Here is a 23,160-nt window from a genome sequence, read left to right as displayed (position 1 = left end):
GCTCTGAATACAGGGGACCTTTCTGACCTAAACCACTGGAGGGGAAGGGTAGGAGAGTAGGTGTTTTAACCCTAGAGCCGTTCTCTGGGATCATAAATTCAAACCCCTCTGTTTCAGAGGGGTTGAGACTGTATTGGGGAGTTGCTGTACTGTGTGGTGTCACTTCCTTCCGTGCATAGATAGGAAGGATCCCATAACTCTCCTCATAGGAATAGAAGTTTGTCCCAGCATCCTTTGCACAGTAACAGGAAAGGATTTTTGGCCATCTTCTGTTATGCCGGTTAGCTGCTGCCTTCCACCCCAGAGGAAGCTGTTTTGCGAGGCTGTGTGTCTGTAGCTGTAAATGTCAGATGCTGTTTTTCCTTCCTTCCCCACCCCCTTGCCACACAGCAAAGCTGTAGTCATGGCAGGGGGCGGGAGGCAAGCTGGGTGCCAGGTTAACTGGCATGTTGCCTGTCATGCTGAATGTCTGGACCCCAGGGTACTTTTTACTTCTCTCTAGGAGGCGAGAGCAGGCACCTGTTTTGGCCCAAACATCTGGGTATAGAACAGATTAAAGGGTCAATGCCCCAAGCAACAGTAGCTCTGGAGGGATCCTACTAGGGCAGGATTCCCCTCTCCTATGGTACTGGGAGGCTCAAAGCTTCTTCCTGCCCCAGTGGTGTGTGCAGGGCCCTGTTATGGGAAGGTTTGTTGGTCTCCTCTAGCTCACCTGAACATCTGTGCAGCAGTTTTCATCTGAAGACTCCCAATCATTTGGCAAATACCAAAGTCTATAAGGCTCTGCTTCATTTACTACAGACATGCCGCCTCCCAGGGTAGAATGAGGCAACTGTTAACAGCACGGAGCAGCACTGAACACTGCTGCTTGACGGGAAGCATAGTCCAGTGACAATGGCTTGGGCACAGGGTTAGTAGAGTGAAATCCTAGCTGGGCAAGGCAGGATGGTCCAGTGGCTAGGGTCAGTCTGGGTTCAATTCCCTGCTACACCAGAGTCTGAGAGACTGGGGTAAATCTCTTAATCTGTGCTGTGCCTAAATTGCCCATCTGTGCAATGCACTTCCCAGATGCTCAGTGCTGTGGTGATGTAGGCCATACAAATATCTTTTGAGGAAGAGGGTAACTCCCTTGGTTCTGTGGGATCACCGAGAGAAGGGTCAGGTCCATATTTGATTGGAAATGGGCTGGTGCAGAAGCATATAAATGCTCCTCCAGCTGAGGAGGTCTGTGCTCACATGAGAGCAATTACTAGGCTTCTGATAGAGGAGTATGTTCACTTATACGTGTGCATTCCAGGATTCCACCCTGAGCATCTCTTCCAGGCCAGAATGACTTACAAGATGTAATTGACAGGTTTCAGAGTAGTAGCTGTGTTAGTCTGTCTGAAATGGGCCATCTTGATTATCACTACAAAAGTTATTTTTCTCCTGATGATGATTGCTCATCTAAATTAGCTTCTTAGAGTTGGTAGGGCAACTCCCACCTTTTCACGGGTGTGTGTGTGTGTGTGTATGTGTGTGTGTGTGTATCTTATTATGCGTTCCATTCTATGCATCTGAAGTGGCTTGTAGCCCACGAAAGCTTATGCTCAAATGTGTTGGTCTCTAAGGTGCCACAAGTACTCCTGTTCTCTTTGAAGATCTAATTGCAGAGCCTGAGGGAGGAGAGGCTGCTGTTGGGTGCTGGTTCCCTTGTGGTCCGTCCTGCCTTACTGCAGCTGGCAGGGGAGGAGGTAGGGTGGAGGAGCAAAGAGCTATGGAATAGGAGAAAACTACCTGAGTAAAATGCCCATGGCCCTCTAGGGAGGATAGATCTTAAACAGGCATAAGATCCTAATTCCTCTCTCCTTATGTCTGCCCTTGTTCTGCTTACAAAGGGAGTCTTCTGTTTTCCAAGCATCAAACATTTACTCTAGTTAATACACAGTTACTTTTATCTTTACTGACAGTTACTTCAAAGACTGATAGCTGCCAAATCTGCCCAGAGCTGAGCAAACCCTGCAGAGTCTGGAATGTGACTCCTGTAGTCTTTGTGCTATCAGTGAACCAATCTTGGAGGCCAACTGGACAAAGCCAAGCTCCAGCTGGCAAAAGTGGTGCCAGTGTAACGGTAGCTATACTATGACTTTTGCCAGTATAAAAATGAACTTACCCCCCAAGCTGACACTTCTACACCAGCAGAAATCTTTAAATGTAGACGTGGCTGTAGAATCTGTAGGGGAGGGGTTCAGTGGCGTGGAAAGATGGCGCTTGCTGTGTGAACTGTCTCAGGCTGTGTTCTTCAGGACGCTTATCGAGACTCCATCTCTAGTGCTTTGTCTAACATTTTCCAGTGCCCTCCTTTCAACCAGCATGCAGTGTCCTATGATCCTGCAGGGCTGGGGAGTGAGTGGCCTGTGGCTGTCTACAAGCCTGTCCCAGAGACTGGAGGGGATGGCACTGAGCTATATTGGAGAAGGAAGGGGAGAACTGGTAGGACTGTCTCTTCGCTCTGGAGGATTTTCAAACTGGAGATGGAATGGACACATCCCCAATACTGGCTTTTGGCCTATACACAGGGTCTAATACTGGATCTAACCATGTGTGTATGGACCCTTGTAGGTCTGTGCNCCCCCCCCCCCCCCAAACAATGTTCTGAATATAAAATTCCAACTACTAGTTCCAGTTTTAAACTTTCTTGTGGACAGGGGAGCTGTGGGTCTGTGTGCCATGCTGGAACTGGTTACTATAATCTGCATCAAATCTCTTGGTTTCTATTTCTATTCACCAAGAAGGCGTTTCTTGTTCTGGTCACTCTCGGAAGCAGATGATTATCGTGTGTGCAGCTAAACTAGGCCCACAAAGTGACAGCTTTTACGCCTTCGCTCCCTGCCTCCTGCCCACACATGCCAGAAGAATCACAGGGTTTTCATCCTGTGGCTTCCCTCCCAGACTCTTGAAATTGGCCCCTTTGGAGAAATATTTTGATGCAATCTTTCCTGTCTAGGAGTGGAGGCACCTGTTTTGTGGGTGGCATGTAGCTGTTTTGTCTCACACTTTGCTCCATGTGCCCCTTTCTGAAGCAAGGCAGCTTGCACTTTGGTCTCCTTGAAAGTCCATTCATTAAAGGACATTCAAACACCAGCTCACTAATGCGCAGGAAATGAAAGCTGCTGGGCGTGGCCAAGTAGGGGGTATTTCTTTGGTAGCTGCCTTTAAGCAGTAGCTGGGGTAAATTGTACCACATTACAGCAGTCTTCAGGTCTGTGCCTCCCACTTCAAGAGTGGAGGAATCTTCCCTCCTGAGTGAATTGGTTTCACAGTGATAGAGAAAAGGCTAGAACCTTGTCTCTCAAATGGGGAAGGAGCCCTGGCAGAGTGAAGACCAGATCCAGTAGTGAGGAGGCCTATCAAACTGGGGTGGAACATGGACACCAACAGGTGTGAGCTCCTGGTTCTGTTTCTGGCATTGTCACTAACTTCTGGTGTGAGCTTTGGCAGGTCACTTCCCATCCATTTCTGCATCCCTAGAGTTGGGCAAACAATATGCACCTGGGAGGGGTTGAGAGGGCAGGAGACCTGAGGATCTTTCTAGGCAAGTATTAACAGCTTGAAATCCCAGGCTGGAAGGAGCTGTTGAAGTGAGCTGGGAGCCAGCTGGTAAACCATTCATCATTGCAGGGCCCAGACCTGTCACCCCAACACCTCTTTTGAGGTGATCAGTCCCGCTGCCCCTGCAGAAGGCTACTGTCAGGTTTGAATGCAAGCCCCAGCTTAGACTAATGGCTTTCCTCAGCTCTTCTATCCACTGGGCAGGGACTCCAGGCTGGTGAATGGAATTCCTGCCGCAGTGGAGGAGTGAAGGCTGCCTGTAGGTCAGAGGGCCATGGCTTGCCCCCCCCCCCCGGTGCATTTTGCCTCCGTTGTCTGCCCTCCCCCATCCTAGCCCGCTGCAGAGCAGTATGTGGGAACCAATGCCTCTGCTGCTCACTCTGTCTGGCCTTCTGCAGGCAAATGTTCACTGCTCAGCGTCTTCCAGCCTAGTGCCCATATAAGGGCAGAAAGAACTAAAAGCCTGCCTTGTCTGAGCACTTCCTCCCTTCTCTCCTGCTCATTGCTTAACCCTGTGTGTGGCTGCTCCAGAGAAACTGCTCTTCCTACATATGCCCATCCGTCACTGTGCCTGGCTCACTGCTGAAATACACACCTGGCTGCCTTCCCCCATCTGGCTTGGGTAACTTAAGGCCAGGCCAAACACTGAGTGATAGGGTCTGTAGTCTAGCTGGCTCTGACAGGCCCATTTCTCCTCTCTCAAACCCTCCCGGAGCTCACACCAAGCACTAGAATTGAACAAAACAGCAGGGTGTCGAGCTGCTGCAGCAGCTCAATACCACAGATTTTTATTTTATTTTTTTTGGAACCTGTCATGATTGAAAGACCGACTGTGATGCAGAGAATATGGGGTTAAAGGGCTGGGTTCCCCTTTTCTGTTAAGTCATGAAAGAAACCTGCCCCTTTACTAAGACTGCTACCCTGCGCCTGTGGTTCAGATGCAGGAGTCACAAAGCCCACAGTTAAGCTAGAGTAATTTGGACTGAATGAATGAAATGACTCATGGACCAGGCTAACTTGCTGTCTGCTCTAGAGCCCTGTTCCTGCCCTGTCTGCTTGTGCTCCGAGTTGGCAATGTGATGCCCTTGGCCTGGGAGAACTCAGCACTGATATCATGGGCTTCTGCTCCCTGCAAGCAGAACAGCAGCAAGTCTCTCTGAAGGCCTGGGTTGGTTTTAACAGCGTGTTTGTTACAGTGCTCCAGGAGTCTGGGAGTAACAGTTAAACCAGAAATGGCCACCTGGTGGGATGCAATCCACCGGCTAGAGAGCAGAATGTATGGGGTAGGACAAGGAGTAACAGCTTGGGGCTTATCTTGACTAGGATTTAAAGTCACGTTAGCAAACGCAAATAGATCCTAGCATAGCATACATGCTGCCTTGTCTAATGTGATTAAACTGCTAGTTGTACACAGCATTGTCTACGCTACCATCTGTTAGGTGTTGCATCTTTAAATGCTGGTTAAGGCAAGTCCTCAAATGGCCCTGTAGAACTCTCTCCCTTCCTCATGAGGGCCTTAGGGAACATATCTTTAAATCCTAGTCTAGAAAACACAATTTCTAGTGAAAGCAAGACAGGGATCAGCTCCTGTCTGCAGGTGGCCAATCATGGCAGCCTCCCATACCTGCTTGTTTAACTTACAAACCAGCACCTTTGTGCTTTCTCCTGTCCTATGCTGGGCAATGGGGCTCAGGCTTCAACAAGTCTAAGCCAACCCTGGGGACCCCATTCAAAGGAGGTCGTGACCCACTTTGGGGTCCCGACCCACAGTTTGAGAACTGCTGTTAGATTATCCATTGCCCGGCCTACACGGTACTTCTCAGATGTGCTCGCTGACATCATACCTTTTAATTCTAGCCCAGACAAGGCCAAGGACCGGGAAACCTGCGCAGGCAGACAAGGCGCTCCTAGTGCTTTGGTTTCTAGAGAAGTATTAGCAGTTCTACAGAGCTGCCATGTTTCTATGTGAAATCTGTTTGTTTCTGGGTTCAGTTGCACAAAAATCAGTTCTCTCCAGACAGCTTGAAAGATTCTGGGTTTAGGCTGAATGTGGGAGGGGGGCAGTCACAGGCTTGTTCCTCCTTTGTGCAGTAAATCACCACGCTTTACCTCTGCAGTGTGTGCATGTGAAGACAAGGCCAAAGAAGAAGGATGCAGTGTTACTGTGCAGGAGATGCCCAGGAAGAGTAGGGACAGGGGGCAGAGAAGCAAGTACTCTTGTGGAAATGCTGTCTTGCTTGGATTGGATTGTGTCTCCTCCTGCATCCTTCTCTAGTGTTGCTGGCTGGGGGAGGGTCTGAGCCTGGGTTGTCTGCATGGTGTGTACAACTCTCTGAAGACCTAGTTGGTGTGGGGCTCCCAGGAGCCCTTCTCTGGCATGCCTAGCTGTGATTTAGCCTCTTGGCTAACTGCTCTGCAGTTGTCATCGTGTTGTAGCCTATTTAGGCTGTGGGCCGGGAAGGGTTACAGGAAACTGATGGCGCTGGCTAGACTCACTGGTGTCTGGCCACCGCTCTGAGCGTTTCGCTCCAGCTTTGAGATGAGGAGGGGAGTGAGAGGGAGTGTGACGTGTCCACATGCTCCCTTGCCCTGCCTTTTCCTGCCTTCTTACCCTCCCAGCCCCCCTCCTTGTAAAGACTCCTCCTGCTCAGATTCCTCTGCTCTCCGCTGCAGGCAGTGTAGGAGTTGAGAATGGGCAGTGCCTGAAACCCCAGAGGGCTGCATGAGTGCTCTCCCTCCTGAGTGTCCCAGCCTCCCATGGGGAGGGGCTGGGACACTAGAGACCCAAATCAGAGGGTGCAGTGGCCCATGGGTGCCCATCACACACAGGGGTGCAGAGGGTGTAATCTTATAGCTATGAGTCAAGTTATTGACCTTCCTTCTTGATGCTGGAGTGCGGTGACCTGTGACTGCTCTAGTCATGGATTCACTTGCTAGCAGAGGTGGTATCCCCAAGCAGGGGAGGGGAGGATTGTCTAAGCTTTGAGGTAACCTCAGGGCAGCTCCTTAAAATGAGCATCTGCCAGGCAAAGCAGGGTCCTTCTCTGAAGGCTTTACTGCATCCAAAAGGGATAAGCTGGGAGCATCAAAGGGTGCGTTGTCGCTGCAGAGTTAAACTGAGCTGTTACCCTCCCTGCACAAACCTTGCACTGGGGCTCATATGTACTTGCTTATCTGGGTACAAAGTGTCTCGGTCACAGATTTGTGCCTCTCAATCCCTTGGGCACTCTTGAAAATCCGACCCGTAGTCCTTGGGGAGGCCCTTGCCCCTCTGGTGCAGATGGTGGCAGCTGATCCAGAGGGCTAGGGAAGGCCTGGATGCAGACTATTACCCACTCCCCATTTAGGAGGCAAGGTGCTGCTTGACCTGCTGCTGCTCTCTGTTGGAAGTCCTTTACTGCTGAAAGCTCCCTAACAACTGTGACCAGCTATTAAACTGGCCTGCAGCTGTGACTGGCTCCTCTGAGATGCAGGCAGCACAGTTTCCATCCAGTGAGGCTGGTCTGAGCATTTGCTTCCTTGCTGGAGGGATTGAGTCAGTGGCTGGTTTTTAGTCTCTGTAGAAGCCACTGGGGCTCTGGCTGACTCTGGGGAATGGTGAAGCTGTACTGTGGGGAGTCAGGGTCAAATAGGGACGGGCCCCGGCAATCCCTATGGATGGGATTAGCTCAGCGCTATTCGGTAGGTCTGGTTGGTGGCATGTCAGTGTATCTAATAGTTGTATGGTGCTGAAGCTGCTCAGAGGAGAGATGTGTGACTCAGGACCTTTTAAAAAATAAATCCTCCCCTCGCCCTCCCCCCCCTCCCCCGAATGGATCTGTTGATTCCCTCAGGTACTAGCCAAATACAAATCGAGATCACCATAGTCTGCTTCCCACAATTCTCCCTGCTTTGTAACTTGGTTATAATTGTCCTAACTGGGTTCCACTCCAGAGGTGGCAGACTTTCACTTTGTTGCACAAGTGCTGTTGTATCCAGAGCTCGTAACCCCCCTTTAAGAATAACCCACCCTGCCATTATTGCTGGGAGGCTGGGCTGAAAGCCTATTGTGGGGGTATCATGCAATGCTGGAAAAAGGGCGGATTGCGCAGAGGCTGGGTCTTGCTACATGGGCTGCTCTGGATGATTCTCATGATGTCTAAAACATCTTGTTTTGCTTATCTCTCGTCCCTAGATTCGCTACAAGGAGGATTTTGAGAAGAACAAAGGGAAGGGATTCAGCGTGGTGGCTGACACCCCCGAGCTGCAGAGAATCAAGAAGACTCAGGACCAGATCAGCAACGTATGTAGCTTTTTAATCTGTGCTCTAGAGCACTATGTAGCTGTGCTACCCTGTGGCTTTCTGGTGTGGGACAGGGGGACAAAGGAGCAGCCCTGCAAACTCTGCCGGTGTGAAAACAAGGTCTTTATTTACTGCAACTTTTGGTTCCTTCTAGGATAGTTGGGGGCAGGGGAGTGGGCACAGTCCTCCTGCCAGTGCACATAATTTCTGTATGTTTGTACAACTGGAATGGGAAGCCTCTGTTCCCTGCAGATGCCCCATCATGGGGCTGCAGCAGGAGCTGGCAGGTCTTTGAACCCTTCATGGCACAGTTCAGACTTGCAAAGTGTAGTGGGATTTGGAAGCTGGTGGGACTCGCAAAATGAAACAAAGCAGGGGTGAGCCCTAGGGAATGGCCCTGAATGGGCCAATCACATCTGCCCCATACTGTGGACTCTGTCAGATACTGAATCCCGGGCTGCAGGACAACTGTCTAAGTAACAAATCCCATCTCATGATGTGTCCTGCTGTGGGAATACCAGAGTGCAGAATGACTCCAGTTTAACTTCACCCTCCGTGCTGTCTCAGGAAACCTCAGCCAAATGCACCTCGCTTCCTCCTGCTGTGTCTCACTTAGACAACTGTGCGGTGTCCTCTGCCAGTTTCCTCTGACTTGACTATGCCTCCAATTGTCCAAAGCTGGTTCTAGCAGCCTGGCTGCCGGAGGGTTTTGCTGCAGCTGTTCAGGCCATGCAGGGGCTTAATAGACACTGTATCCAAGGTAATCCTGGCACCTGCTGCTCTCCAGCAGGATGGGTTGTGTAACCCAGTTTCCTACCTGGCATTGTAGAGTGCTGATTGCTAGGCTGCCAGCTGCCTCACTAAACTCCGTGCTGGACGCAGCCTTCCAAACAGAGCTTGAGAAGGCCAGCAACGCCCCCTCCCCCCCCGCCCCACAACACACACACTGACCTGGATGGACCTTCTCTAGGGCCTAGCACAGTGTGGTCTGGGGCCCTGACTAGGTCTCATAAGGGCTTAAAGGGACTTCTGCCCTTTGCCTTGTCACTCGGATGGCAAACGAAGGGCCCAGTTCCTACTGTCTTGTCTCTAGGGCCTCTAAGACGCTCTCTAGTGGACATCTTTGGAGGCAACGATCCCCAGCAATGTGGCTGGGTTAAAGTGGTGCACTAGAGACTTTGTATGTGCCTCACCCAGCAGTGGCTACTGTCAGGAGCACAAAACCCTTCAAGTTGGAGTCCAGTCCAATGCTCATTGTCTCACTAGCTAGCCCTAAATCGTCCCCTCTCCACACCCCCCCCAATCCGAAAATAAGGTTCATGTTTGAGCTGAAAGCTAAGTCTACAAATCTGGGAGACACTTAACCTGGTCATTCAGTCCTCTTGCAAAGGGTCTGGGTTGGTGCACAGTTAGTTCCAGAGCTTGTGTGATGCCAGCCAGTCTGTGCGTTACTGTTTCTTCCCCACAAGCAGCTGGAGGGAGGGCCAGGTGTGCACGCATGTACCATGCCCTGTGCAGGAGTGCACTGGGTTTGGGTCACTCCTTCTGGCAGGAAGTGTGAGATCTCCCACACCGGTAGGGTTTGAGTGGTGGTGGTGGGGGGGGGGGGTGCACAGCATCTGCTTCCTCCAGAACACAGAGTTAACTAACTTTTAGCTGCTGCCCTGTGTGTATTTAACTTTCTTATCAGACTGAGGCTGTTGCAAAACTGGTGTGGTCAAGGGCAGGATCCACAGAATGCTGCTAGTGAAACCAAACCTCAGTGCTGTAGCTTTGCACGTGATCTTGCCTGCTCACTTTCCACTTGACAACCTGCTTCCATTTAGTCACTTCCCTTTCTTTAGAGATTTGTAGCTCTCTGATGCCCTAGGCCTGGGCTAGCACAAAGGCTGCAAAGCAACTGTAATGCCCCCCAGAGAATACCCCTGGAGCCCAGAGCCTCTCAGTTTTGTGCTTGGCTGTTCTCCAGCCTCCATGATACTTATGGTGGCCATGGCATGCAGGGTGCAAGTTGGGGCAGATCTCGTGTCTGCCTTAGCCAGGGCTAAGGCCTGAAATTGGTCCCAGGGATGAACTGGGGACGTCCAAGATTAATGTAGCCCAGGGGCTGGTAAGATTCTGGCCTTGCCCCAGCTCAGTTGGAAAAGATGGCGTGGCCAGATGGGGTCCTGGCCAGGAAGCTGAGTCCCCTGTCCTGTCCCATAACCACCTCCAGTAGGAAGTAGAGGGCAGACTATTGCCCTTCCCGTGTTTTTTTTGTGGGGTGGGGTAGGGGGGATCTCTACCAGCAGTAATCTGGGTGGTAAAGCTGTAGCTAGAGATACTCCTCCTTAAGAATGTACAAGTATCCTGGCCCCTCTCTGTGAAGAGAGCAGATGCAGAGTTTCTGCAGCAGTGCCCAGAGGACACTACCACAGCTGGGTTTTAGCTGCTCCTTTTTCTGATAGCCCGTCAAACTTGGTCTGGTACCAACTTAGGAAAATGTTCAGGGGAAGGGGAGGGGCAAAGCTTCCAAAGTGGTCACCTGCCCTGATGCTGTAGGGCAGCTTCTGCAAGCTAGTGAAGATCTCTGCAGGGTTCCAACGTGCGGTGCTAAACCAGGTGCCCTTGCATGATTGAGGTGAGACCAATTCTCCCCAGCCCCAATCCACACACCCTGTTAGCCTGCAACAGTGAAAGGGAAGGGATGAGCCTGGGGAGGGGCAAGAGGAATTTTACATGGAGGATCTTCCCTTGGGTAGGCATGAAAGACTCAGTGGGAGAAGAGGAGCAAGATGCAGGCCTCTGGAGAGAGCAGGTAGCCATGGCAGCATGTAGTGGTGCAGCGTTATCTCCTTGGGAGACTAAAGCATAACCCCTGGCTGGGGGGGAGCTGAAATTGAGTGGCACGTCTCTCCCTCCCCACCCTGTGCCAGTGCACTTCCAGCAGCCATTTGGGTGCAGAGGAATCATTCACCAAGGTGAGGTGCTTTATGGATGCTGCAGCCTGCTCCCCTGCGGTGCAGCTGGGGTAAGTGTGGGGTGCTGTCTACTGCTAAATAGAAACAATAGCTTTGTTTTGGGCAGGTCAGCAGCTTCCCATCAATTCGGCAAGGAACAAGAACCACAATGGAGCCCTGAGCCCATCTGTGCTGTGTGGCGGCTCAATGCTGCCATGTGGGGTGGGCTCTGTCCTGCTGCTGCTGCGTCAAGCAGTTTTTTGCTGTGGATTTCAGGAGAGCGGCACTGGGCCTTTTAGCTTTCACTTTCCCTGGTCTATCTCAGCCACCTCCCTCCCCACCCCTAGGGCTGGGAGGATTCCCCATTGTGCTGTCTAGCATCATTCCTGCCCAACTTGTCCTCCAATAAAACTAGTTTATTTAATAAAGATACAAACACCCACTCTGACCTGAACAAAGGGCCCGGGAGTACAGGCAGAGCTCTAAGGCTTACAGGGAATTAGCAGCTGGGGGGTACCTGGGCTGCAAGGTGCCTGGCCCCCAGCATGTTGAATTCATTTCTCCAAACCTTGATGGGGGAGGGGAGTGCTCATGACAAATGCCATTCTCTGCTCTGCCCCTCCCCCTCACACTTCAAAGCTTCTCTATGAATTGACAGAGTGGTGCCTCTCTCCAGAGGCTCTAGCAGTCCATGGCAAACATTGACAGCCTCAGGCACCTTTTGGTGCAACGTATTCTAGCCGGGGAGTGATAGAACCCAGAGTCCTGATTCTGTGACCACGCAACAGCATGGATTTGTAAGCAAGGTGATGGCTGTCTCGGGTCAGGATTTCAACCTCTCTTAAGGAGGGGAGAGATGCAATTTTTTCACTGACTTATAGAGCAAACTATTTTGCTCAGGGTAGTTCCCCTCCCAGAAGCATAGCTCTGTGCCAGGCTTTCCCTCCTGCCTGTGCTTCATGTCCTGCAGCAAATAACTGTTTAACCAGCCAACAAATGGGCTGCAGGTGTCTTCCTGCACTGGCTGTGTATTCATTAACTCAAGTAGCTATTAATTTTTACACCCACACCCAGACGTTAACCCTTTGCCCTCCTGGCCTGCCGTTGAGCAAAAGTGAAGCAGAAACAGATTGCAGTGGGAGACGGAAGGCTGTGAGCGTGGTACACAACCAGTGCATCTAGTTGGCATCTGCTGTGCTTCTGAGCCTGCTTAGGCTGCCGAGCCTGTGATTAGGACCCCCTCTGATTTCTAGACCAAAATCAGTTTAATTAGTGGTGGACAGAGGTTCAATAGATTAGCAGGCTGCAGTGTCACGGGTGGATGCGAGTCATCTGACCAGTAGCCCAGAGCATGTTGGGTAACACTTTGAAAAGTGCCCCAGTACCACTTTCAAGAGTGACTTGAGCCTAAATCTCTTGAAAAGGGGACTTGGGTACCCTTGAAAACTGCCCCTGCCTGCTACAGAATGTTTAATATTAAATACTTTCTCTGAGGTTCTGTTTGATTAGTTGATCCTCGCCCATGCCTGTGTGCGCACTCTGCCCGTTTGTAATACATGGCTAAGGTAGCTCTGCCAATGACCTGAACACCCCTGCCCTGTTTACATACCATGTAGAGAGATGTTGGACGTGCAGCTGAGGGGTGGGCCCCAGGACCTTGTCTACACTAGGACGTGTCCCTTGCTACAATCAGTTCAGATGCATCAGTGACTTAGAAGAACTGCAGCTAGTGTTGTCCCAACACTGTGCACAGACCTGCAGCGAGAATAACCAAGGGAGACTGCTGCTTTAAAATGCAGACATTCCCGTGCGCCAGTGTTCTGGGAGACATGGTTCGACAGTGTAGTGCAGCCAGCAATTCCATCTGTGGCTACTGGGTCCAGGCCCAGCTTGGAGAGACTACAAGTCTGGGAGCTTGACCCCATGGTTCTCATGGGCTCTGTTTTCAGGCTGCTGGATGCGGTCTCCTTTGCTTTCACTTGCAATTAAGTCACGTCTCTTCTCTACTACGAAGGTCCCTGAAACTGGGCAGAAGGTAGCAACATGCCATCCCTGCTTTAATGGGCAGGGGGGCTAACTGTTGCCTCTAGAAAATACAATAGCCTCCTCCTTTCTTCCGGTTGGTTCCTTCCCAGCAGTCTCCCTGGCTCTGTTAACTGTTCAGGTCCTTATTCAGGAGGATTTCCCATAGCTGATCTTCCTCAGTGATGTGTAGGACAGATACCCTATTAGTCGCTGTAAAGCGTTCTCCTCATGCTGATCCTCCTTTCCCCAGGGCTAACTCTGGTAGTGCGCTTGCCAGAGTTTGACTTTGTTTTGGGGGTCTCTGTGGTGACAGGTTTGGGAAGGGTGACACATACCTTAAGGTCCATGTGCTAAACTTTCACTTCGTAGAACCTAGGTTTCACATCTGCCTGGGCTCATGAGGGAGGAGATGGGGGTGGTGGGATTTAACTTTGCTCCTAGCAGATCATAAATAAGCAGGAAGGGCTCAGGACTGGAATAGCAAGGGGGCTTTTGCAGGTCAGGAATGGCTGTAGGTGCACTGGAAGGATTCCGTCTGACCTGGTCTTGCGCCAGCTTCTCTCCTTGCTTTTAAGCACAAACACCTACAAGCACTTAGCTTAGTACTTGGGGAGGGAGTTGACTGGGGATTCTGATATTTGCTCTCACTCAGTAGCATTGTTGCTGTTAGCAGGCTGGCCACATGCAGCATCGCTGCAGGGGTGGAGAGACAAGTAGTACCAGCCTCCCACTTACAGGATGCTTGTCTGCCAAGTAAGGGCTGATTGAGACACTCTGAAGCATCTGACTTGGTTCAGAGTCTGTGTTTTCAGTACAGTAGAGGGGACTAACCCTGCCCCTCTTGGTCTGACTGAGACTCTAGCACATGGCCTCATCCCTGGCTCTGTCCTCCATATGCTGTCTGGGTGGTGTGGGGGCTCTTGCACCCAGGATGGGTAACTGGGACCTCCTCTAATCCTTACTGCAAAACATCTCCAGACTGTGGCTAGATAATCTGCTCCTTCTGGCTGTCTGAGAGCTGGCATTCAAAGGGTTAATGTGGGGAACCTAATTGAGGAGGTGTGGTGTGATGAATCTAATCTGTAGCCCTCTGTTTAGATCCTCTGCTGGGATTCCCTTCCCACACCCTCTGTTTGTCTCACTTTGTTATAAATACTGCAGCATTTGGATTGAATAATTGCCCTCTGATTTCCTGGACAGCAGCCTCTTTGCTTCTCCTTAGCTGCCAAGCTGCGGGGCCCTAATTGGGTGCTTGGGAGTATTCCCAGTTCCAGGAATCTGAGGCTGAGCCACTGTGCCTTGGAGGCCAAAGCCAGGAGTGAGGGATTCTCCCAGAGCAGCCTGAAGACCGAGGGAGCCAACACAGCCCTCAGATCCATTCTAGTGACAGCTGTTAAAAGCAGCTGCTGCTGCTAGCAGAGTTCAAAGCCCTGCTTCCCTGACTGTGTATGAGGGCACCATCGGTACCCAAGCTGCCTATATCTTTGGCTGAACTGTTAACAACGTAATGTGGCTCTCAGAGTAACTGCTATCTGCACCAGCTAGGGACACCATCTACACCCCTGCCAGCTGTGTTCAAGCATGGTTCTAATCTTGATGTGAGCAGGACCTAAGTGTCAATTAAGTAACTCTGAGCCAAGCTGCTGAAGGAGCAGTTCTGAGATCCCAGTAGAGATGTGAAGGAGACCAGAAGGACTGTATCTGCTGTGGTGGGGCTCTGAGCTGAGATGCAGGACATAGAGGCTGTGTGCCAGGCTCTCTGTGTAACTGAGTGAAGGCAACATCTGGGGTTGGTTTTGGGGCCTGTTCTCTGCTTTAAAACCCCCTTGGCACTTGCTGCCACAGCATCAGGGGATGTGTTCAAGATGTCCTATAATGTGGCTACAGTCACAGATGCACTGTTTGTACAGCACCATGCACAGTGGTGTTCTGGTTCTTGACTGGGGTTTCTAGGTGCTACTGTAATACACATACTGAATACTGTCCTGACTTGAAGCACAAGACAAAGCAGGGGTCAGGGAGGGAGAGAAGCTAACACTTGCAGGCATGTGTGCCTGCAATCTGCTTAGAGCCAGATTTTTGGGGGTGGGGGGCGGGTGGACGTTCCTCAGCAGCCTCTGTCAGGCCTGGGAGATTTGAGGCCTCTTGCCCAGGGGATTCTGCAGGCTTGTAGCTTCTCACCACTCTTGGAGGCATTGCCATGGTGTGAGGCTGTAAAGTGCAGCCATGCCAAGAGCCTGCGGCAGCCTGAAAAGGGTGTCTTCCCCTCCACGTGTGTGCTTCCCTTGCAAAGCGTCAGTGAGGACCAAGGATGCTGGGGGGACTGGAGAGAAATGGGCCACAGTGGAGGCTGGTGCTAGGTGGCTATTGCATTAGCCTTTCTTCTGAGGACCTAGGTCCAAACCTTGCCTTGGTCACAAGTGGAAATGAGCTGGAACCAAATAAACCACCTCAGAGCGTTCCTGGCCTTAACCTGCCACCCTCAGACAGAAGCTGTTGGGAATGTGAAGAGACAGGGCTGCTGCAAATCACAATCTAGGTGCATTGGCAGAGCTGCATGGGGAGCCCAGGACTGGAATAGAAGGGGGGCTGTGGCTGGCATTGAGGGGCAGCAGCAGAGGTACAGGGGGGATTCTAGGACTGGCATAGCAGTGGCTGCAGGTCAAGTTCACTAACTGGCTGCAGGCCCCTTGCTTCATCATGTCACTTCAGAGTCTTCTCTCCCCTCATCCCCCTTGCCCTCACTATCATTATGGCAGATCCATTATAGCACACTTTATATACACCCCTCACACACACAACTATCACTCCAGGGGATGCCATCAGCCAGCTACTGTCCCCAGCATTCCTGAGCTGGCCAGAAGGCTACACTGTGGTGACGGGAGAGGGGTGGGGAGGATTTACAACCTGTTTTTTAGAGCTGCACTCTTGGAATAATCCCTGTGGCATCCTTCCCCTTGGCCTTGCCCCATGGGCCTGGCTGGCCTCCTTTGAGGGAGGCCTAGGAGCCAGCCCTGAGTCCAGCAGTGTCCATCAGCTGACTTGGGCCTAGCAGTGTTGTACATCGCTGCCCCTTCCCAGCTGTCTCAGCAGGCCTGCTCGAGCACTGTTGGGTGATGGGGCGCTGTTTATACACTGCTGAACTCTAGCACGAGGGGTCCTGGTCCGTGCCTGGGCCTTGTAGGCACTGCAGCCAGGCTCCAAGGAGCTCACAATCCGTGCGTAAGGCAGGTGGCTAGTGCCAGATGGGGGAGGAGTACAAGAACAGTGACAACACTGGCCAGCATCCTGGGCAGGGGTCCCAGCAGCCTAGACAGCCAGAAAGCTCCTTTCCCATGAAGACCTGGGTAGCATACAGTGACACAAATGGGCCCCTCAGCTAAGGGCTCTAGAAGAGTGCAGCAAAGGTGAGGAACTGATGCTGGGTGGCAGGAGAAAAAGGGTATCACCTGCCAGGAATCTGTCCAAACCAAGTGTGTGTGTGGTGGTGGGGGGAGCATCGCCTCTCCTGTTTGTTAAACCCTCCAGCTGGGCGGAGGGGACTAGGATGCCTGATTCCTTTCCCCCAACCAGGGTTCTCTGGAATTGCCAAGAGTCTGCAGTGCCACCTGCTGGGCTGGCACATGAATAGCAATAGTTCTCGAGCGGTCCCAACGCAGCCTTTTTCAGGCAGCGTGGAGGATTGGCTGCGCTGCAGCTCTGGGCTAGGACAGAACTGTTTGACATCCTGCTAATGCTGTGACCCTTCAGGACAGGCAGCGAGAGCTACACCACTGAAACTGTCTGGTGGAATCCTAGGTGGGCAGAACGTAAATAGCCTGGAAGTCATGGCCGGATTCTAGCTGCCCCTTGTGAAAAGGGCTGTGGGATCAATGACCGCAAAGATGACCTCTCCAGCTGCAGCACACAGCACCATGCTGTGGGCCTGGCACACAAGAGTAGCGCCCAGTGCACCTAGACAACTGCACTGAGGCTTGGTCCAGGTGAGGTCTTGCTGGGGCTGTTGCCTGGGGATTGCAAAAGTCCTGTCTCTAGTCTTTGCTGCGCTAATGGGTCTGATGCAACTGTTTTTTTTGGAGGGGGGGAGAGCACTCTTAATGGGTTAAAGCCTGCTCTCCAGGGGCAGACCTTGTGACTGGCATGGACAGGCCCCCATCTGGGTCAGAGGCCCCCCCAAACTGTTCTAATTCTAAATTTCTTCTTGTAGATCAAGTACCATGAAGAATTTGAGAAGAGCAGGATGGGCCCAAGTAGCGGCGAGGGTGGTGATATGGAACGCAGGAACTCCCAGGATGGTGCCAATTACAGGAGACCTGTGGAACAGCATCAGCCGCCTCCTCAAGTCCAGCCCAGCAGCCCTGGTAAGGAGCTCTGAACACTCTCTGGGGGGAGCCCTGATTACGCAGGTAGGGCCTGTCTCCTGCACAACCTCCCCCTTCTACCTTCATCTTCTGACATCGATGCCCCAAAGAAGCCAGGTTTCATTTCGCTGGCTGCAGTGGGGCTATTGGAGTCCATGCCCAGTGATGCGGACCTTTTTCCCAACATGTCTGCCCACCTGTGGCTCCCCCTTAAAGCCCCCTCCCCCAGCCCAAGCTATGAGTGAGGCTCGTTACAAAGAAGGGCAGCATTCCTGAGAGATGCAAGGCTCTGGGTCTCCATAACCCAATTCTCCGACAGTTTGCCATGACTAACCGGGACTGTTTCTCTCTCAGCCTACCAGCAGCAGCAGCCTCCATCTCAGCCCTATGGCTTCAAGGAGCCTGCAGCACCAGCCTCTACACAGCGTAATGCCCCTTCAGGAGGAGGAGGAGGAGTGAGTATAGCCCAAAGGGCGGCAATAGCACTTAACCTACCAAGCGCTGACGCTAGTTGGTGGGATCCCCGTAGTGGCCACTAGTGCAGGTCAGCATTTTTCTCCAGTCATGCAACCTATCCCAGCTGCTGCAAACCCTCTTGCGTGGGGGTGAGGGTCAGGTAGATTGGGGGGGGGGCCACCTGGGGGGGCCCACCCCTTGTGCTATCCTACTGCAGCCATCATCAGGGATTTCCCCTTACTTTGCCGTTTGGTTGCTCTCTAAGGCCCATGGTGGGGGAAGAGCTTGAACGCTGCTTCCTGAGCCCTCCAGTCCAGTGTCTGGCCTGCACTGGGATGCTGTGAGCTGGGCCCAGCCCTGCAGCTCGCTGACCAATGAAGCTGTTGCTACAGAGCCCAGGAGTGGATCCTTCAAAGTTCAATGCTCCTGAACTCCCCTTGATTGCAAGCTCTTCCCCATCGAAAGCTCAGCTGCTCTGGGGGGACTTTACTGGTTGGAAGGAGAGCAGAGGCTGCTGCCATGAACAGGCTGTGGGGGGAGGGGCGGGAGCTAGAGCCCCTACGTGTTCCTGACCCTCCTCTCCCTGCTCCCCAGAAGCGGTTCCGTGCAGTCTACGACTACAACGCTGCTGACGAAGACGAGGTCTCTTTCCAGGATGGGGACACCATCGTTAACGTGCAGCAGATCGATGATGGCTGGATGTACGGCACGGTCGAGCGCACAGGGGACACCGGCATGCTCCCTGCCAACTACGTGGAGGCCATCTGAGCTGTGGCCGAGGGGGTGTGGAGTGACACCTGAAGCATCCAGCCCACCCGAGGTCCCCTCTCTCGCCCAGCATTCCTTCTCTGCCACATTCTGCCATTACTCCATCAGAGCTGCACCCCTGGCCCATCCATACTCTGCAGCGGGCTCTGGTTTCTCTTGCCAATTTAGCTTTGTTTTGTAGCTATTATAACTCTGTTGGGACTAGGTGGGAAACCTTCTCCAGGGGCCACTCAGGCTGGCCCTAGCATTGCAGCTTCCCTCCTCTAATCTCTTCGCCCTTCACCTCCATCTTTCTGAAGGGGTGGGGGCCTAGCTACCAGGCGCATGCCCTGCATCCCCAGGGAAGCAACTGGAATCGCTGCCATCCTGAGCTAAGAAAGGATCCCAGCTGACCTGTTTGATAGGACCAAACCCATCCACCTCTGCTAGGGCCCAAGCCAGGCAGCTGGAGGGACAGTAAGGGACAAATGACAAGGGGGTGTCTCCTTAACAGCAAGTTAGAGGAGGGGGTTAGTGGGGATCCCCTTCTCTAGAGCCATAAGTACCTCCCACCTGGAGGGAGGGCTTAGCTGGCAGCAGGGAAGCCTGCAGGGATCTCGCATTGGGCCATCCCTAGTCGCCTCTCCCACCTCATTGCCACCATTAAATGTTTCCATTCAGTCTCTCTCCCTCCCCCTTCCACTCCTCATTTTTTCACCAACTTAAACAAAAAATATTAGTTCCAAAGAATCTAAGATCAATCGATTAACCTTTTAATCTTTTTTCGCTCTGTTCCTCTAGTGTTTTCCTTGACTTTTGGGCTGTGTCACTGCCTGCAGAGGTGCTGGGATCCCCAGGATCTGAGGGGGACTGAGGCAGAAGTGGCAGGCAGTGGGGCTTTGGGGCTGTGGTCCTTCGAACAGGGTAGGGCTCTTAAAAGCAGCAGCACAGGTCTGGCCATGCCATTTGAGCTCCCCTGGATTGGGCCATCTCATCTCTGGGCCTTCTTGACGCTCTGTGGGGTGACTGCAGCTGCCCTGGGAGTGAGGAGTAGCCCATGGGCTGCTTATGGCTTAAGGCTGGATGAGCTGCTTGTGTTTGAGAGCTATGGGCAGAGGGTGACTCCCTGCCTCCCCCATGGTCATCCAGGAGTCCCCATGGGGGGGGGTGAGGAGGAAAGCAATACCCAGAACCTCCTCTAGAACCAAATACCATTCCAGCAGAGGGGAATGGCCCATGTGCATAGAAGGGTTCTGTCTCACCTCGCTCAGCAGCTTTCAGCCAGGGTCACTGCTCACTCTCCCATCCCTGCTGCTGGATGAACTCCCTGTCTGCATGGCCGTGTGGAGCAGGGTCTGGGGAGTGGTTCCTACTCTCTAGTGCCCCCTCACTACCCCCTGCCCCATGGCTGTTTGGAGCCACTGACTGCTCAGTCTAGCTCTGCTTTTATCCTATGTCCATGAACGAACTGAGCTGACCATGGGAGAGATTCTGCCATGAGTGGCTGGTGGAGATGTTGTGAAAAAGGCACAAGGTGCCTTGGGGTTTTGGGGGAGGGGGAGGGGGGCAAAGACCAGGGACTGGCTCTACCAAGTTCCACTTAGTTTCTGTTTTGCACTGGCATGTGCCTTGCTCAGTAGAACAAACCTCCCCACATAAGTCAGCCAACCCTCAGCTGGAAGGAGGCGAGGGAGCCAGCCAGTTCCATCCGTGCCTTTCCCAGGGGCAGCAGGGCCAGTTCTAGTTCCAATTCCATTCCATTTTGAGCTGGGATGTTTGTTTACAGCCTTCTCTCCGTGGAAGGGAAGGGTCAGTGGCAAAGGGACCAGGAAGGGCAATGAACAGATACATTCCACCCCCACCTTCGCTGCATTCTCACTGGGTCCAGGCTGGTGGTAGACATTCCAGGCTCCTGCTGGCTTGGATCGCATCAGGGACCAAAACTTCAAAGCACATCCCCCAACCCAAGCCAATGTTTTGGGCCCAGGGGCCACTATAACTGGAAATCTGTATGCAGAGAAGACGGTGCTATGTTGTCCTTGGTTAAGGAAGTTGGGCATTGATAATAGCTAGCTGCAAATCCTCCCACATTTCCCCAGTGGATCAACTCTGCTGCCCTCTCTGCCTTGGCATGCTGAGACCCCCACTCCCTGGTGCCTTTCTCCCTCTCAGCTGGAATTCCATGTAGCATGATGGCCCTCGTTATCCCAGGGGAGTCTGACCTGATGGTGCATCCGGTGAGGTGGTCTGTAAGTTCTAAGCAGACAGGCCTGGCTAAACATTTTGTAATTTTTAATTGAGTTTTGATATCTGGCTTTAAGAATCAATGTGGAGACTAAGCTGAGAAGCATGTCAGTTTCCAGAGTCTCCCTGATCGGTGCCCCTTTCTCACTGAGCGCACTGGAGACCTCCGCTCAATCCCAGCGCACTGTTCTGGGTTTACCCCTCTGTACACTTCCACTTCTGCTCTGTACACTCTTACCTTGGTGCTGCCCTTTTGGAGGAAGGGAGAAACAGGCTGCTAGATTCTTAAAATGGGGAAGCCACCCCTGAAATATGGAAGAGGACTCCACACATGGCCTCTCCTCTTTCTCATGTGCTCATTGTTTCACTTCCAGAAGCACAATGGAGATGCAGAACCGTGCCTAAGGGACACTGAATTGAAGGTGAAATGTTTGCGTGAGAGGGCCTAAGGGGTGGGTAGCAGCAGCGAGCCCTGAAACCTGTCACTTCCTAGTCTCTCTCTCTGGTAGTTGCTATAGTGCTGAAGTTTGTATGGGCAAGAGGGTTTCTGGTCTCCTGTCCACAGATCAATGTACTTTACGAAAAAGGTTTCTGAGCTGTTCCATCCCACTGGATGAGCCAGCTAGCAGCAGGGCTGGGGATAATGGCGAACATTCTGTTTAACCAACTTTCCTGTTCATCTAAGGGCTTGTGGGAGACTTTGGAGGGGCGTGGCTGAAAGAAGATGCAGTCAGCCTTGGGCACAGCATAAAAGTGACAGCGATGGGCTGCAGGGAATTGAAATCCTTGGTGATGCTGAAACATGTGAGCACAAGACCAGGGGGAATGGAGAGATGCACATTCCCGATTACTAATACTCTGTTCTTAGAGCCAGTTGTCTGGGGAGGGGGGAAGTAACAATGTGAATAAACTTTTTAATGGACCAAATGAAAACACAGGAAACTTAAGTTTTTGGGCCTAAAACTTTTTTAATGCTAACTTGACACTGTTGTCCCTATCCTCCCCTTCTCCTGCCTGCCCCCCACTTTTTTTCCTTCTGACATGAAAAACAGACATCTTACTGCTTGATTTCTGCCTTTTCTCTGACTTATGCACTTTTTTGCCTTTTTTTCATAGCTGAAAAAGCACCTAAACCTGTATTTAAAATAAATAAGTAAAATCTTAAAAAAAAAAAAAAAAAAAAGCTAAATTTGCATCATTGTAACCATTTCATTAATGTGTGTTTGTTTTTAAACAAACAAGTCTTACATCTTAGCTTTCCAAGTTGCATTTCAGTGCCAGGTTTAGATCATTTTTTTTATTATTATTGGTGAGTTTTTTGTCTGTATATTTCTTCCGATGGGCCTGAACACCCCCCAGAAAATGAAATGTATTTGGCCTTTTTAACTGAACCATTCAATGGAACAAACCAACAAATCCTCTTCTGGGTTTATTCAAATTTAAAATAAAAATATAATTTTTACCTGCTGACTGCTGTGGTCTTAATTGTGTCTTTTTTTTTTTTTTTTAATTTTCCTCTGGCTTTAAACAGGTTACCAGTTGTGCTGGAAGCAGGAGGGCAAGTAACAAAGGAAATTAATTTGAATCAGTTTTGGGATATTTTAAAAACAACTTTGCAGTGACGTGACTTCATGGGCACAGTGTGCTGCCCAGTGAAGTCCGTTGGGAGCTAAATCAACAGCCAGGCTTCTAGTCCATTCCTAATAACTGTCTGCCTAGCTCAGAGCCATGTCTGTTCCTGATATGCAGGGCTGGCTCCAGGCACCAGCATTCCAAGCTGGTGCTTGGGATGGCAATGTGCAAGGGGCAGCAATCCCTGTTGTTTTGCCCCCAAGCAGCATGCCGAATTGCCGCCATGGGCTGCAGGGGCAGTCCATGCGCCGTTAGGGTGGCAGGCGCGTTACCACGGTAGCAACAATTTGAAGCAGCTTCTATGTTTGTCAGCGGCGGCTTCAGCTAAACATAGAAGCTGCTGCCGAATTGCCGCTGCTGCGGAAACATGCCTGCCGCCCTAAGGGCACATGGACTGCCCCCGCCACCTGTGGCAGCAATTTGTCACGCTGCTTGGGGCAGTGAAAACTGTAGAGCCAGCCCTGCTGCTATGGAGGAGAATGGTTGTGCCTGGGCTTTCAGAGACCTGGGTTTTATTCCCAGCTCTGCTATGGACTCCCTGTGTGACTGTTAGCATGTCGCTTAGGCCCTGATCTTTTACAGGTATTTAGGTTCCACTGAAATTGGTTACAAACCTAAACATTTCTTGAGGATCTGGGCCCTACACCAAACCTTTAGCTGCCTGGTCCCAATTTTCAGAGCTCCACAACACTAGGTGTCTGGTAGCTCCCATTGCACCCCATAGGAGGTCTGGTCTCCCATATATCTGTTCATTAACCTTTGTGCCTTCAACACCTCTGCAGAATGGGGAAATACCTCCCTTCCACGCAGAGGGGAGGATAAATCTCTGAATGAGGTTCTCAGATACCATTGTCATGAGGGCGATAGAAGTCGGTGAGTTTAG

The 23,160-nt window shown here is 51.7% G+C and overlaps 1 protein-coding gene across 1 annotated transcript in view; it reads left to right on the top strand.

The window, feature by feature from the left end:
• LASP1 (LIM and SH3 protein 1) overlaps positions 1–22,115 on the top strand; it is a 50,636-nt gene extending 28,521 nt beyond the window's left edge. The window contains exons 4-7 of the mRNA XM_032791342.2: positions 7,766–7,873; positions 17,045–17,198; positions 17,553–17,653; positions 18,249–22,115. Of these exons, the coding sequence (XP_032647233.1) occupies positions 7,766–7,873; positions 17,045–17,198; positions 17,553–17,653; positions 18,249–18,422 (537 nt within the window). The 3' untranslated portion in view covers positions 18,423–22,115. The remainder of the gene's footprint in view (positions 1–7,765; positions 7,874–17,044; positions 17,199–17,552; positions 17,654–18,248) is intronic.
• The last annotated feature ends 1,045 nt before the right edge of the window (positions 22,116–23,160 follow it).

The sequence above is a fragment of the Chelonoidis abingdonii genome, chromosome 21, assembly GCF_003597395.2.
Source record: "Chelonoidis abingdonii isolate Lonesome George chromosome 21, CheloAbing_2.0, whole genome shotgun sequence".
Taxonomy (NCBI): Eukaryota; Metazoa; Chordata; order Testudines; family Testudinidae; genus Chelonoidis; species Chelonoidis abingdonii.
The sequence above is the reverse complement of the archived record's forward strand: the minus strand, read 5'-3'. Positions and strand labels throughout refer to the sequence as shown.